This window comes from Heteronotia binoei, chromosome 7 (genome assembly GCF_032191835.1).
Source record: "Heteronotia binoei isolate CCM8104 ecotype False Entrance Well chromosome 7, APGP_CSIRO_Hbin_v1, whole genome shotgun sequence".
NCBI lineage: Eukaryota > Metazoa > Chordata > Lepidosauria > Squamata > Gekkonidae > Heteronotia > Heteronotia binoei.
Genome location: NC_083229.1, coordinates 117,036,423 through 117,051,542, shown reverse-complemented (window position 1 = coordinate 117,051,542; position 15,120 = coordinate 117,036,423). Strand labels below are relative to the sequence as shown.

The 15,120-nt window shown below is 45.8% G+C and overlaps 1 protein-coding gene across 2 annotated transcripts in view; it reads left to right on the top strand.

The window, feature by feature from the left end:
• GMDS (GDP-mannose 4,6-dehydratase) overlaps nt 1-15,120 on the top strand; it is a 402,164-nt gene that overhangs the window by 26,864 nt on the left and 360,180 nt on the right. For both annotated transcript variants that reach the window (XM_060244260.1, XM_060244261.1), the window contains exons 2-4: nt 180-224; nt 3,350-3,437; nt 6,684-6,793. In XM_060244260.1, the coding sequence (XP_060100243.1) occupies nt 180-224; nt 3,350-3,437; nt 6,684-6,793 (243 nt within the window). The remainder of the gene's footprint in view (nt 1-179; nt 225-3,349; nt 3,438-6,683; nt 6,794-15,120) is intronic.

Genomic DNA, 15,120 nt, shown 5'->3' with positions numbered 1-15,120 from the left:
AGTTGGCACTGGGTGTGTGTCTGAGGGAGGTATTTGTGAGTTTCTTGCCTTGTGCAGGGGTTTGGACTGGATGACCCTGGAGGTCCCTTCCAACTCTGTGATTCTGTGACCCGGGGGAGCCCAGAACTTTCCTATGCAGATGCTGTGATTTTTAACATTTTGCTATCTTTTCTTCTTAGGATGGCTCATACTTGGCGGAGTTCCTGCTGGAAAAGGGCTATGAGGTGAGTGACTCGGCTTAGTGACTGATTGCAGACTCCTGGAATAATGCGGAAAGAGCTTCCTTGCTGCTGTCTCTCTTTGCGTATGTTTTCCACTCAGATAACAAAATCAAAACTTTAGTCAAGAATGTGCAACATGGCCTGTAATCGTGCCAGCATATTGTATTATTTATCATACAATGTCCAGTCCTCAGGGCACAGCCCTTCTTGCATACTTCCCACTTGCTCTGATAAACAGTCTCTGTGAGACAAAGCTGCTCAGATAAACAGCAACTTGTGCAGGGCGATACAAAGAACGTTAGCGAGTATGTTATGATGCAATATATCGCATTAAAATGCAAGGAAAAAATGTGCTCTTTTTGAAATGGATAAACTTTCTTTGCAGAATTTAATGTAGGTTTGGAGGGATTTCATGCTCAAATAAACTTACTTTCTCAGTTGTATATACAGTCGATTAAACTAAAGCAAATGTTCCAACTTGTAATAAAATTAAGTGATGTAGATTTGAGTTGTTCTGAAATGCACTCCCCCCCCCCCGGTTATTTGTTCAGAGAGGGAGTAAACGGTCATTCTGCTAGAGTTGCTAGGTCCCTTTGTCTTGCCAGTGGGGGATCTGGGGGGCGTTCCAGGAGTGGGCGGGGACTTCCCTGACATGCTGATGTCTCCCAGAAGTGACATCATCACGCTCCCTACCAGGCTCCCAACCCATCCTTTTCCCTCATAGGGGACTTACTCACAGCTTCTGTTCCAGCTATGAAATCTGTTGCTCAGACACAAAACTCGGGCTGATTCCACTGCAGGGCTGCATCCCGAACCTTGGAAACCCTGGCAAAACTTACCAAGGCAGACTAGCAGCTGCTTCTTCCACCCATCCTCCTAGAATTAGCGCCTAGAAAAGCCATTTGAATCACCCAGTCATGGTCAAGAGCAGGGGTGGCCAAACTTGCTTAATGTAAGAGCCACATAGAACAAACGTCAGATGTTTGAGAGCCGCAAGACCTGTTTGAGAGCCAGATGTTTGAAAGCCAGATGATTGAGAGCTGCAAGAAAGGCAGGGAGGGAGGGGAAGAAGTAGATAGGGGGGAGGGGGAAAGAAAGCAACTTTAACTGCATTCTCCAAGCTGCCATCTGGCTTGGGTTGGAGAAGTGATTTAAAGAAATAAATGCTTTCTCCAAGCCAGCTGACAGTGTGGTGGGAGCTTTGAAAGCCACACAGTATGTGTAAAAGAGCCACATGTGACTCCCGAGCCCCAGGTAATGAGCTAAGCTTCTCCGTGGTTGCTGTGGTTACCTACCTCTCTTAGACACCAGGAAAGAATAATGATTGGCTGGATTTGGAAACAGAGGAGCTGGTGACAGTGGCTCCTTCCTGGGTTAGGGATGGTTTCAGCTGCCTTCCCCTTCTGCCTGGTTCAGTAGGAGGGTGTGAATCATTTACGTCCTATTCAGCAAGCAGTTTTTTTTCTGAAATTGTTCTCCCCCCCCCCTCCACCCCTGCATTCCTATACTTTCTCTGAGTTCAAAGGGACACTGTTACACTCCATTCCTGTTTGCATTTTGAGCATATGGTGATAGAATGACTTAAAAACGGTTCCAGAATCCACAGAAGATACTTGGGAGCATGATCAGCCAGGCTGCTAGCCAGAGCATGGGGCAGTTAGCTCCGGCTCTTCCCTGCCCAAAAGCAGCGTTCTTGAGCTTCCCTTCACCTTCCATGTAAAGTCTGACAATGACTGTGGAGCCTTCTTTGTGCACACTCACCTAGTGTTTCATCACTGTTAACCACTGGAAAAAAATTAAAAAGGCAAAAGAGGAGTGGCCAGTTGACTGGGGGTGATCAGAAGCCCCCAAAACCGTGGGATCTCACCTGGACCTAGAAAAGTGTTTTGCAACTGTTAACCACTGGGGGAAAAATTAAAAGGCAACAGGGAAAATGGCCAGAAGCCCCCAAAACCGTGGGATCCCGCCTGAACCTGGGGAATGGCAATCCAACATTCTGCATATACCATGTTGAGATGAACACTATTAGCTGTATGATAATGTGCCAAAGTATTGAAAAATACAAGTGGTTCGTTTGTGTGACCTCCCTCAGCTAAACTGTACTATGTCCCCAAAAGGTTAATCCTTCTATTTATTTATTTATTGTTTATTTTATTGGATTTGTATCCTTCCTTTCCCATGAGTGGGCTCAGAGCAGATTCCATCACATGTCAACAACACTTAAAACCACAATATTTAAATCCACAGGTTATAACATGTAAGAATTCAGCATAAAAATCAGTGCCTCAACAGATACCTCTGGCAGATGGTCATTTTGGGGCACAAGGGGATGCCCGCAGCCTCAACTAAAGGTCCGGTGGAAGAGCTCCTTTTTACAAGCCTTGCAGAACTGTAATAGATCCTGCAGGGCCCTGATCTCTAATGGAAGCTCATTTCACCAGGTGGGGGCTAGGGCTGAAAAAGCCCTGGCACTAGTTGAAGCAAATCGGACATCCCTGGGTCCTCGGACCACCAAGAGATGCTGGTTCCCAGATCGTAGGATTCTGCAGGACTTATATGGGCACAGGTGGTCCCGGAGATATTTTATCATGTCCTTTCCCACATTCTTTGGCATAGCCTTTCTTCAACTGCCATTGTCTCCCCTTTCTTGTTCTCTGCTACTCTGTGGTTCTCCACTATTCTCTCCTAACTTTTCAATCTCTAGCTCCTTCCTCTTCAGTGTGATTTCTGGTTCTCCTGTTTACGCAGCACTTAGCACTGAGAAACTGCTTAGTAGTAATAGTAGTAGCCGTATCTGAAAAGTATGTATTTTATCATCTACTCTCCTTCAATTTTTTTATGTAGAAAAATCCTGTTTTCTGTATAGTGTTTCGTATAAGCATTATGAGTCCATTCAGTAAAAAACCATTGAGTACCCACCACTTTTGGAATGTAAATTTAAATTGGTTTTCAGTGTGTCTAGTAGACCCTTTAAAGATCTGTGGCTATAGTAAAGATTATATATTTGTTGATATATTCTGAAATGCATGTGTATGGGCACTGAATTGTAGAAGTTTCCCAGCAACGTTTAACAACACATTTTCCAGCCATAGTGTAAATAACTAAGCCTTCTGCTTCATTTATTCTAGGTGCATGGAATTGTTCGTAGATCTAGCTCCTTTAACACTGGACGGATTGAACATCTCTACAAGAACCCACAGGCTCATATAGAAGGAAGTAAGATTTTGCTGGTTTTATTGAAGGGATGATGTTTCATGTTTGTTAATATGGTAACGTTGTGTAGCTAGAAGGTTTAGGCAAACTTGTGTAAGGTTGAATTCTGGACACGAAAAGATATTTTAGGCCAGTTGTATAGCTTTCAGCTCTGACAATGATTAGTTAAGGACAAGTTCGGATGTACTTTCCCAGTCATGTCAGTTGTTCTGACTTTCTGTTGCATACTCAAAATAGAAACACAGGTCTGGTGATCAGACAGTAGCATTTAGTACTTATTAGCTGTCTCAGCAAAACATCCTGGAACCCTTCTGAGTGTTGTTACTTGAGGTAGCATTTATGTTAGAAATTTATACATGAGACACGCCCCCGCCCCCCGCTGTACTGTTTTTACATCTTCCATTGGGCCCTGGGAGAAAGATGAGTACTAAAGTATTACAAATGAATAAATAAGAGATCAGTGATGAACAGTAACTTTTTGATGTAATGTTGTAGATTGGGGAACCCAACTTTTTTGAGTATGTAGGCACCTTCAGAATTCTGACCCAAGGTGATGAGTTCAACCAAAAAATGGCTGCTGCAGAAGTGGGAAGAGGCCCAGGTGTAAAGAACAAGAAGGGTAATTTGAAACTACACTGGGAAAGAGGAGTGAGTGAGAGAATAAAACCAACATGGTGCTGGCAGCCACTGCTGAAGTGTAATTTTAGAGTAGAGCCTAGAGTACCACAGTACAGAACAATCAATATAAATGTAAGTTAATTATTCAAAAACACTTTTCATACAGTACATGTCACTTAGCAAGATACGAAATATCAAAATTTCAAAAGTCCTGTGTGCGGAAAGTAAAATGTCAGTTATTTGACAAGAACAGCAGAAAAACAGAGTCCACATCTGCGGGTGAATTAAGGTGCCAGTGCCAAAAGTATTCTGCCTGCAGTCAATTCTAATTTTTCATAGTTATTTCTTTCCTTTTCAAATATTTCAAGCTAAAGGCTTCACCATTTGTGAAAGTTTTTTTTTTGAATGGGTTACCAACAGCCTCTGACAGTGAAGCTGCTGGTATTACTGTTTCCGAATATACCTTTGTCAAAGAGACGTATCACAACATCACAAAACGCTTAGCATAGCATTAGCCCTGGAGAAAACTCGCATAGCACTAGCCCTGGAGACACAGGCGAATGGTCTACAAGCGCGTTAAGTCAGAAATTGACATGATGAATGGGAAATAACTTTGACATTTTGCTTTCTGCACATTGGACTTTTGAAATTTTGATATTTTGTATCTTGCTAAGTGACATGTACTGTATGAAAAGTGTTTTTGAATAATTAAATCACATTTATAAATCCACTTTTAATACTTTTTTGTTAGTTTCCCACAGGTTTTGTTGGTGTTTATATTAATTGAAGTGTAATTTTAGTCTGAATAGCTCAGGAGTGTTATGAGGGCCAGATGTGACATAAATGAGACTTTGTTTGGCCAGGCCATTTGTGTCATAAAATGCAATGTCAGGGAGCACAGATATAAACTTTATAAAGAGCATAAACACAAATATTTTGTTTACTTAAAATAAAAACATGCTTTGCTTAAAACATTAGCACACTTGCAATATTTTATTTAACGGTCTCTGATAACTGACACCTCTTGCTCTGAATTATTGCATCAAAAACTGGAGACAATGTGTGAGCTGTAGCAGTCTTGAGTATGCTGTTCAGGTGTGCATCTGTAAGTTGCAAACCTACCTTTGATTTATAGAGATTCATTACAGAGTTTGCATAGTCAATACTTTGCTCCTAAGACCCATAGAAAAACATTAAATGGCTGGGCATTGTGAGCTTTTGTACATAAGCTGCTTCATGTGTTGGTCAGGAACAAATGAAGGCACCATGACACAGACTGATGGCTATGTGTTTGTCTACAAAACTATAGTCTTCCCCAGAGAAATTACTACAACTCCTTTAAGGCAGCGCAAGAACAGAGAGACAGCCGTGTATAGTGGTCAGTATCACCCTGCTATCTGCGAAGTCTAAATCCAAAATCCCCAATCAATTAAAGGAAATCAAAGGAAAATGTGAAAAAAAAATCAAAGTAAACGTACTGACTAAACTTGGTCTGGACACACACTCTCAGCCTAATCCTGGCTTGTTGTTATTCCTCTTCTAAACAGTTCACATGCTTTTCTATTGAGAAAGACTGGATCATGAGAACATGAATAAAGGGGGAGGCAAACTCAGTTGCATCCATAATAAGCCCAACAAAATGCACACACACACACACTCTCTCTCTCTCGGCAAAAACTCATACCTTGAATAAAACATTGCTGGTCTTAAAGGTGCTTTCTTTGTATCTCTCCCATTGAATTGTGGGAAGTGGGCAAAGGAAGCACTCCCTCTTTCCCTTCTTCTCCAGGGGATGAAGAAGGGGAGAGCCTCAACTAATAGACGAAGAGAGGCTTGGCTTAGTAGCTTGGCTAGGTGACTGAGAAAGCCTGGCATCCCAGCCTATCTCAATCACACGCCAGCGCTACAGAGCCAAGCTCTTCCATTGGCTGAGACTCCTCCTCACTTTGAGAAGAGGGAAGGGGAAGAGGGAAAGAGTGAGAGGCTGCTTTGCTCAGCTGCTCACAGGGGATAAATAAAAAATGGTGACCAAAGGAAGCAGGTGAGGGAGAAGGAAAGGAAGCAAACAATCATCAGTGGCTGGCAGGCCTGATTGGAGCCCTGTGGGATGGGCGTTTGACACTCCTGGTGTAGCTGATCAAATCTTCAATGGCTTATCAGAATCCCAAGTGGAAAGAGCCCCACCCACGTTCTAAAACAGTTGGTGGGTGTCATGGTGCTCGCAGGTACTGTGTTGGGGACTCTGTTGTAGATGGAAACCAGCAGTTAATAAATATAGTGACTAATATTATTGACGGAATGTATTAGGATATAGGTTTTTAAAAATTAGCTGGAATCTGCATATCAAGTGTAATTACACTTGTGAGCATGGATCTTTATTGTAAGAGGTTACTTGCAGAAAATCAAAACTTACTGCATGATCATGAAAGAATGACAGACCTTTGCCAAGAGTGATGGCAGCAGCAGTGAGGAATGAGCGTAGCAATGTTGTGGCAGAAAAACACCTTGAATCGCTATGTATGGCATAGTATTTTAAATGAACATTTTAAGCATTTCAATTTAGCATAATATTGTACAAAAAACTCCAGTGTCAAACCTTCATGATTCTAACTTTGTGTTCTTTTTCTGAAGACATGAAGCTACATTATGGAGATCTCACAGATAGTACTTGCCTGGTGAAGATAATTAATGAAGTTAAGCCTACAGAAATTTACAACCTTGGAGCTCAAAGCCATGTCAAAGTGAGTAACAGTCATGAGCTATGTTTTCTACAGTAGTAGCAAAAGTGTGGAGACTTGTGCGTGGGGGGAATGCAGTCTATGTATTTTGTTTCTACCTTTTTTCTTTTTGTTAGAAACCCGCTTTCATTCTGCTGCTAAAAAACTGAATGCAGTAGGTTGCATCCACTAGTTCCTTTTCACTCTCTCCTCTTGCAAAAAGGGAACTGTTAGATCGACTCCAATAGTTTTGCTTTATTTTAGACATTCCTGTTATATTGATGACTTTAAGCAAGATATTATTGATTTAAAATCCTTTTTTGAAACTCCTCTTAAGATTTAAACTTATTATTCGTACTTTATAATCAGTATTTCTAATCAGTTATCCTTTAGATCTACTTCATGGTCTCTGTGCTTCACACCCATGGGATATGGCGCCTGCGCCAATCCCAATCGGTACATTAAAAAGCCTGGGATTTTTGTGCTCTGCAGCCAGTGGGCATATATATAGTTAGTGACTTTAGACCCTTTGGGGTGTACCCCCCTCCTCCCCACTACCCACTGCAGTCTGTGGACAGGCGCTGGGGGTTCTTCAAATGCTGTGTGTGTTGTGGAAGCAAAATTGCCCCTCCAGATGGCCACAAGCTCTGTCTGCTATGCCTAGGAGAGAGCCACCAAGTTGACTCCTGCACTCATTGTGCGAGGTTTTCCAGACAGACCAGGAAAAACCAAGCAGCCCGTCTTTCAGCTCTGACACCAGGCAAAATGACTTCCACCTCATTGGCACCGACCGACTTGATGCCCACGACATCGGCATCGATATTGACCCCTGCAGCTGAGATCGGCTCCCAGAGGCTGCTGCCCTCCAATACCGGTTATCCGTCCAAACGTCCGGGCTCGGTCTCGAATTCGGAGTCCTCAACACCTGTGAAGAGATGCAGGGAGGACACGGGGTCTGGAGCAGAGAAACCGAGGAAAAAGAAAGACAAGGAGAAACATAGAAAGCGAGACTGCACTAGCTGCACTCCCTCTCCGGCTCCGAGAACTTCGGTATCGACTTCGATGGCAACTTTATCTACCCTGTAGGGACAGACTGTCGCCTTCCCCACATGTCGAAGGAGCCCCTCGGTACTGAGGCAACTGCTGACTCAGCAATTCTCGAACTCTGAGCCCGAGATCGACCTGACTCAGCTGACTTCGTCCTCCTGCTCTGGTACCCGTAGAAATAGTGACAGAGGCTCCCCTTCCAATCTGGAAGGTACTCAACCTGATCCAGTGTTTGAAGGACCACGGAAGAGGCATCTAGTCGACCCTGAAGTAGGTCAACAGTTGGGATTTCATCAACCACCTTCACCTACATGGGACCAATGCCAATGGTCATATTTGTATGGGGGTTACCCATTTAACCCACCATACCCGTGGTACCCTTCACAGCCTGACTGGGATCAACACTCGGAAGCATCCTTTCGCTCCCGAGTCTCTTACAGATCTCCGACCCGACGCTCAACACCGATTGCTATCCAGGCTCCGATTTAATCTGAATCTTGCAAGCCAGAGAAGCCAAAAGTGTCTAAGACTGTGGAAACACCTCAAGGGATGCATGATGTCAACAGGCCTTCCTCACCGCGTCTGTCAGAACACTCTGATGCTGGAGGAGCGCCTTCTGATTCCGACTCTGATTCTGACACCGAAGGTTTCATTGGCAAATCGCCTGCTGAACCCTCTCCCAATCCTCAAATCACTGAGGATCTGCCTGTCTCCCCGTCGGAGGACCTCAAGTCCTATGGTGACCTCTCAGGCTCTATCTCTACCTGTTGTTTAGCCTCAATCCACAATCGATGACACCGTTTTCGACATGATGCAGAGGGACACTTCTACGGCCATAGCCCTTCCAATCACTAAAGTGATTTTGCAAACCATTAAAGAACCGTGGAATAAACTGGCTTCCACCCATGTCTCCTCATGCAGGCTGGACCATGTGTATCGTGTGCAAGAGTCTGGAGTAGAATTTTTATTTACTCACCCTCGCCTGAACTCTGTAGTAGTATCCTTATCTTCTAAGACCAGGAAGGTGCATTTTACCTCCCCACGGATAAAGAGGGTAGAAAGATTGATAACATTGGTAGGAAGTTCTACTCAGCAGGAGCACTAGGTGTGAAAATCTCCAATTACTCATTCTGTATGGCTCACTATCACTATTCCTTATGGGAGCAGCTCTCCGAGTGCCTTGCCGCCTTACCTGAGGACAAACGCAACCCTGCCAAGAAGCTACAGAAGGAAGGTATGATGCTGGCTAAGCAACAGCTAGCAGCATCGAAACACATGGTTGATACTGCCTCCAAGACCTTGCCTTCAGCTGTCATCTTACATCGCCATGCATGGTTTAGAGCTACAGCCTTACAACCTGATACCAGGGCCTATATAGAGGATTTTCCTTTTGAGGGTGAGGGGCTGTTCAGCTCAACTACTGACTTGGTCCTCCAAGAGATGGATAAGAGCATCAAAACATTTCGCAATCTCGGTGTTCCAACTACCTCTAGATCCAAACCAAAACCTTGGCATAAGTCCTGGAACAAGCGGCCATTCCAAAAACAGTCCCCAGATCGAAACTGGAAACCACAGTCATCCACCCAGGGGGGAGATTGTCCTATGACAACAAGTCTAAGTTCGCATCGTCCACTTCACACCAGCTGAGGTCGAAAGGGCCTTTGACTTTCCCATTTTGGCTATCCCCCCCTCCCTCCCCCCCCCTCTGGACCCATGCGCCTTTTTCCATTCTTACCAGCCTGGCGCCTCATCACTGCCGATCGATGGGTCCTCAACATCATAGAGGAGGGTTATGCAATAGAATTTGCTCAGCTTCCGACCACATCAGTGTTCGTGATGACTCCTCCATCTCCAGTTCTCTTCGAAGAGGTCCAGAACCTCCTGGAAAAACAAGCAACAGAACGGGTTCCCAATCGCTACAGGGGACAGGGATTCTACTCCCGTTACTTTGCAGTTCCCAAGAGGGATGGAGGGATATGACCCATCATGGACCTCCGGGGGTTGAACGCGTTCATCGCATATCAAAAATTCCGTTTGCTGACTCTACAGGGCATCCTGCCTTTAATCAAACGGGGAGACTAGATGGCCGCTCTGGACTTACAGGATGCGTACTTCCATATTACCATCCACCCTCACCACAGGAAGTACCTCCGTTTCACTATTGGAGCCGAGCATTACCAGTACAAGGCCCTTCCCTTTGGCCTGTCCGCTGCTCCGAGAGTTTTTACAAAAACTATGATGGTAATGGCGGCTTACCTTCATCTCCAAGGAGTAGTATTGTTCCCGTACATAGACGATTGGCTGATAGTGGTAAATGCGCGTTGGCCTTCTCACCAGGTTAGGCCTGAAAATAAATGCCAAAAAATCTCATCTAACCGCGGTCCCGAGGGTTCAGTTTATTGGAGCGGTGCTGGACACTGGAGTGCATCGAGCTTTTCTTCCGCAACAGCGAGCGAGCGACATTGTGTCGTTGAGCAACCTGCTGCAAACACGAAAGTCAAGCACTGTCCAGCAGATCCAGCGTCTGGTCGGATTTATTGCAGCAACAACCAATGTACTCGCCAAGCTGCACATTCGAATCCTACAACTTAGGTTTTTACAGCATTGCCACGGCTTCGTCAATCCTCTTTAAAATCTCTGGAAGTAGTACTTCAGTCTCTGGATTGGTGGAAGCAGGAAGGAAATATCTTTCAAGGTGCACCCTTCCATCTTCCTCCTCCATCGGTAACAGTGACGACAGATGCGTCCCTTTGGGGATGGGGTGCGCATATGAATGGCCTTTGTGTGGGGGGGTCCCTGGCACTCTTCCCTTCTGCAACATCACATAAACTTTTTAGAGTTACTGGTGATTCAGTATGCACTCCGGTCATTCCGCCGTCTCATAGTTCAATGTATGGTGGCTATCCTTACAGACAATACAACAGCCCTCAGTTATATCAATCGGCAAGGGGGAACTGCCTCGAGGAAGCTGTGTGCTTTGGCAATGGGGATCTGGGGGGAATGCATCACTCTGCAGACCTTTATTGTGGCAGCCCACCTACCTGGGGAACTCACTGTGCAAGTGGACTCCCTCAGCAGGGGAGGTGCTCAGATTCACGAGTGGGAAATATCCTGGACTTACCTGTCCCCAGTATTCAGTCGCTGGGGTCAACCCAAGATCGATGTATTTGCAACGGCCCAGAACAGGAAGTGTCCCTTGTTCTGTTCTGGCGGGACACTTGCTGGGGGACGGTTTACTGCTTCCATGGACCAACCTGTCGCTCTACCTATTTCCACCTCTGCTGTTGCTGACCAAGGTTGTCAACAAAATATTACGCGACCATCCAAACTGCATACTAATAACGCCCTGGTGGCCACGTCAGAGTTGGTTTCCTGTGCCAGTGGGCTGTCGAGAGGACTCTATTATCACTTTCCTTCGGAGCCAGATCTCCTGTCCTTACAAGGGGGGAAGCTGCTTCACCACAACATTCCACACCTCAAGTTAACAGCATGGAAGATTGTTCCTCTGGATGGTCGACGAGGGTGCAGCATGTCCTACTAAATAGCCACAAACCCTCTACCCGCAAATCTTATGACTACAAATGGCAAACATTTACCCACTTTGTGAGCTCTCACGGTGCCACTCCAGCTAAGGTGGGATTGCCTGTGATATTTGATTTCTTGCTGTCTTTAGTGGACTCTGGACTCAGTCACTCCTCAATCCGTGTCTACCTGGCAGCTGTCTCTGCCCACCATGAGACTATAGACAGTTGCTCTGTGTTTGCCCATCCAATGACTAAACATTTTCTGAAAGGCTTACTGCGGTTGCACCCGCCTACTAAGCGGCTCTCAGCTCCTTGGGACTTACCCTTAGTCTTGGAGAAGCTTTCGGGAAGACCCTTTGAGCCTATGGCTACTTGTCCACTGAATCTCCTATCTTGAAAGACTGCCTTCCTTGTTGCCATCACCTCAGCGAGGAGAGTAGGGGAACTCAGGGCACTCCGCTCCGATTCCCCATACTTATGCTTCCATGATGATGGGGTGTCTCTGGCACCTGACATCACCTTTCTTCCCAAGGTGGTCTCTGATTTTCATCTGAACTCGGAAATCACACTCCCGACGCTCTTTCCTAACCCCTCCTCTCCAGAAGAGAGGAGGTTGCATTCTCTAGATGTAAAGAGAGCTTTGCTGTTCTTCTTGAGTCGAACGAGACCATATAAGAAGGACCCTCATCTGTTCATTTCCTATGCCACACCCAGCCAGGGCACTAAGATCTCTGCGCAACCGTTGTCTAAGTGGCTAACAGGGACTATCAAGTTGTGCTACTTGCTAGCCAAAAGACCTTTGTCAGGCCCTATAAGACATTCCACAAGGGCGTTGGCTACATCAGCAGCCTTTCTTCGTGGTGCTTCACTGTCTTGACATTTGTAAAGCGGCAACCTGGGTCTCGCCGCATGTCTTCATGAAGCAGTATGCGCTGGACGTCTGCCACCACCAGAAGGCTCAGTTGGGATGTCTAGTGTTGCAGGCGGCTACCTAGATCTGACCTCCATCACCCTCCTCCAGGTAGGTCTGCTTGCTAGTCTCCTATGGGTGTGAAGCACAGAGACCACGAAGAAGATAAACAGGAAGATAAACAACTGATGATCTTCGAGTGGTCATCTGTGCATTCACACCACCCGCCCTCCTTACCCACTGCTGTCGGTTCTTTGTTGATGCTAAGAAAAGGGGGGGGGTAATAATAAAAGATCTCGACAGCAGTCAGAAGGAACTGGCGGGATATCTGTGCCCCGCCCAGCGGGCATGTGCGGTAGGGGCTCTGCGCATGCCCACTGGCTGCAGATCACAAAAATCCCAGGCTTTTTAATGTACCAATCGGGATCGGCGCAGGTGCCATATCCCATGGGTGTGAATGCACAGATGACCACTCGAAGATCGTCGGTTACAGGTAAGCAACCTGTTTTTTTTTTTCTTTTTCAAATACTGTTAAGATATAAGAAATTATGTAACTTTACTCTGAACAGCTTTTAATAGTTGGTGACTCAACTGGAAATTAATAGTGGCTTGGAACCAGGCAGCTTTTCCACTGGTGAAAGCAGAGGAGGGAGCCTCCTCCTCCTCTTGTTTGCCAGGCCACACACCTGCTGACTGCGACTGGGGGTCTGCAGTATCTCATTACTTGGGAGCACCCCACTCAGTCACTTGACAGATGCTGGATGTCTCAACACAGCTACCACCACTAGATTGACGTCGATACCATCGTGATGATCCATCAACTATGAGACCCAAACCACTATTGGTACCGATACAACAGCCACCTAAGGATTCGATACTGACACATCACCTATCTGAACCTTCCAAAACCTTCCAATCCAACCTTATTTACTTGCTCCCAAGCTACAAGTCATTGGTGCACTACTCGGCTCGATAGATTGCAGAGCATTCCTTCCCATGGAGAGGGCACTTACCATCAGCTCTCTGATTCATCAGCTGAGGACACAAACGAACATTTCAGCCCTACAAATCCAACATCTGTTGGGCCTCATGGCCTCAGTAATTACCTCAGTAATAGCCTTTGCCAAATGGCAGATATTTCTTCAGAGTTTGGAATCCACTGAGACACCACTCTGTTTGTCGGATCTCTCTTTTAACTTTGGATTTCTTCTCACCTTGGAAACCACAAAAGATTAAACAGGGTGCTTACCTGTAACTGATGATCTTCAAGTGGTCATCTGTGCATTCACACCACCCGCCCTCCTTCCCCACTGCTGTTTGGTCCTCTGGCTTTCTCATGGGCTTTGCAGCGGTCAGAAGAAACTGGTGGGATCTTCGTACCCATCCCAGTGAGCATGAATGATGGAGCCCTTGCCTATACTGCTGTGAAGGACTTGAAAATCCTTGGTAAGTTACCAATCGAGATGGCTACAGGCACACCATATCCCATAGGTGTGAACAGGGGCCATTTCATAGAAAAAGAGGGGCTGGAGCTCATGAGCACAACTCATTTGCATAACTCATTTGCATGTGCCACACCCCCCTGACATCACTGGAATGGATACTAAATTATATCAGCTCAGCATCTACCTTAAAATGCTTCTTGAATTATAATTGTCATAATAAAACCTTACTCCCATCATACTTTTAAAATTATTTTCTCCTATGTGGCCACAGTGGCATGATGATTTCCATCTGCTTTATATATTTTGGTTCTTTTCCCAATTTTTTTTGTAGGAAAATATATGAAAGTTTTAAAATCTTAGAGTTCAGGAAAATTCTCACAGGGGGTTTTGAACAGTGGAGACAAAAAACAAGAATTTTTTTGGGGGGGGGGGGAGAAAGAAAGAGCACAATAAAATTCAGAAGTTCCAGAGCTCTGCTCCTGTGAGCTCCTGCCCAAAATGAAGTCTGGGTGACCACTTGAAGGTCATCAGTGACAGGTAAGCAACCTGGTTTTTCTTTCAAGCAACAGAAAATGCTGTACAAAACATAATGTGCATTAATGGTGCAATCCTGTGCAGAGTTATACCATTCTGTTCATATTAATGTCTTAATCCAGTCCAGTCCAGCAGTTCAGCTACCTGGGGTGCATCATCTCCTCAGATGCCAAGATCGACAAGGAGATTGACAACAGGCTGGCAAAGGCAAACCATGCATTTGGCCGACTGCACAAAAGAGTGTGGAGCAACAAGCATCTGAAAAAAGGCACAAAGATCAATGTTTACAAAGCGGTTGTGATGACAACCCTCATCTACGGCTCCGAATCGTGGGTTTTATACCGTCATCACCTGCGGCTCCTCGAGCGCTTTCATCAGCGCTGCCTTCGCACCATCCTCAACATCCACTGGAGTGACTTTGTGACCAACACTGAAGTCCTCAAGCGGGCGGAGGTTACCAGCATCGAGGCACTGCTGCTGAAGACGCAGCTGCGCTGGGCAGGGCATATTTCTAGGATGGAAAACTACCACCTTCCCAAGATTGCCCTGTATGGCGAACTCTCCACCAGCCATCGAAATAGAGGGGCACCAAAGAAGAGGTACAAGGACTCCTTGAAGAAATCCCTTGGCACCTGTCGCATCAACCATCACCAGTGGTCTGACCTAGCCTCAGATCGCAAAGCATGGAGGCACACCATCCACCAGGCTGTCTCTTCCTTTGAGAACGCACGCATAGCTGGTCTTGAGGACAAAAGGAGATTGAGGAAGAATCGCACTGCTACAGCACCAACCCTAAATCAGACTTTTCCCTGCAGCCACTGTGGCCGGACCTGCCTGTCCCGCATTGGTCTTGTCAGCCACCAGCGAGCCTGCAGCAGACGTGGACTATTG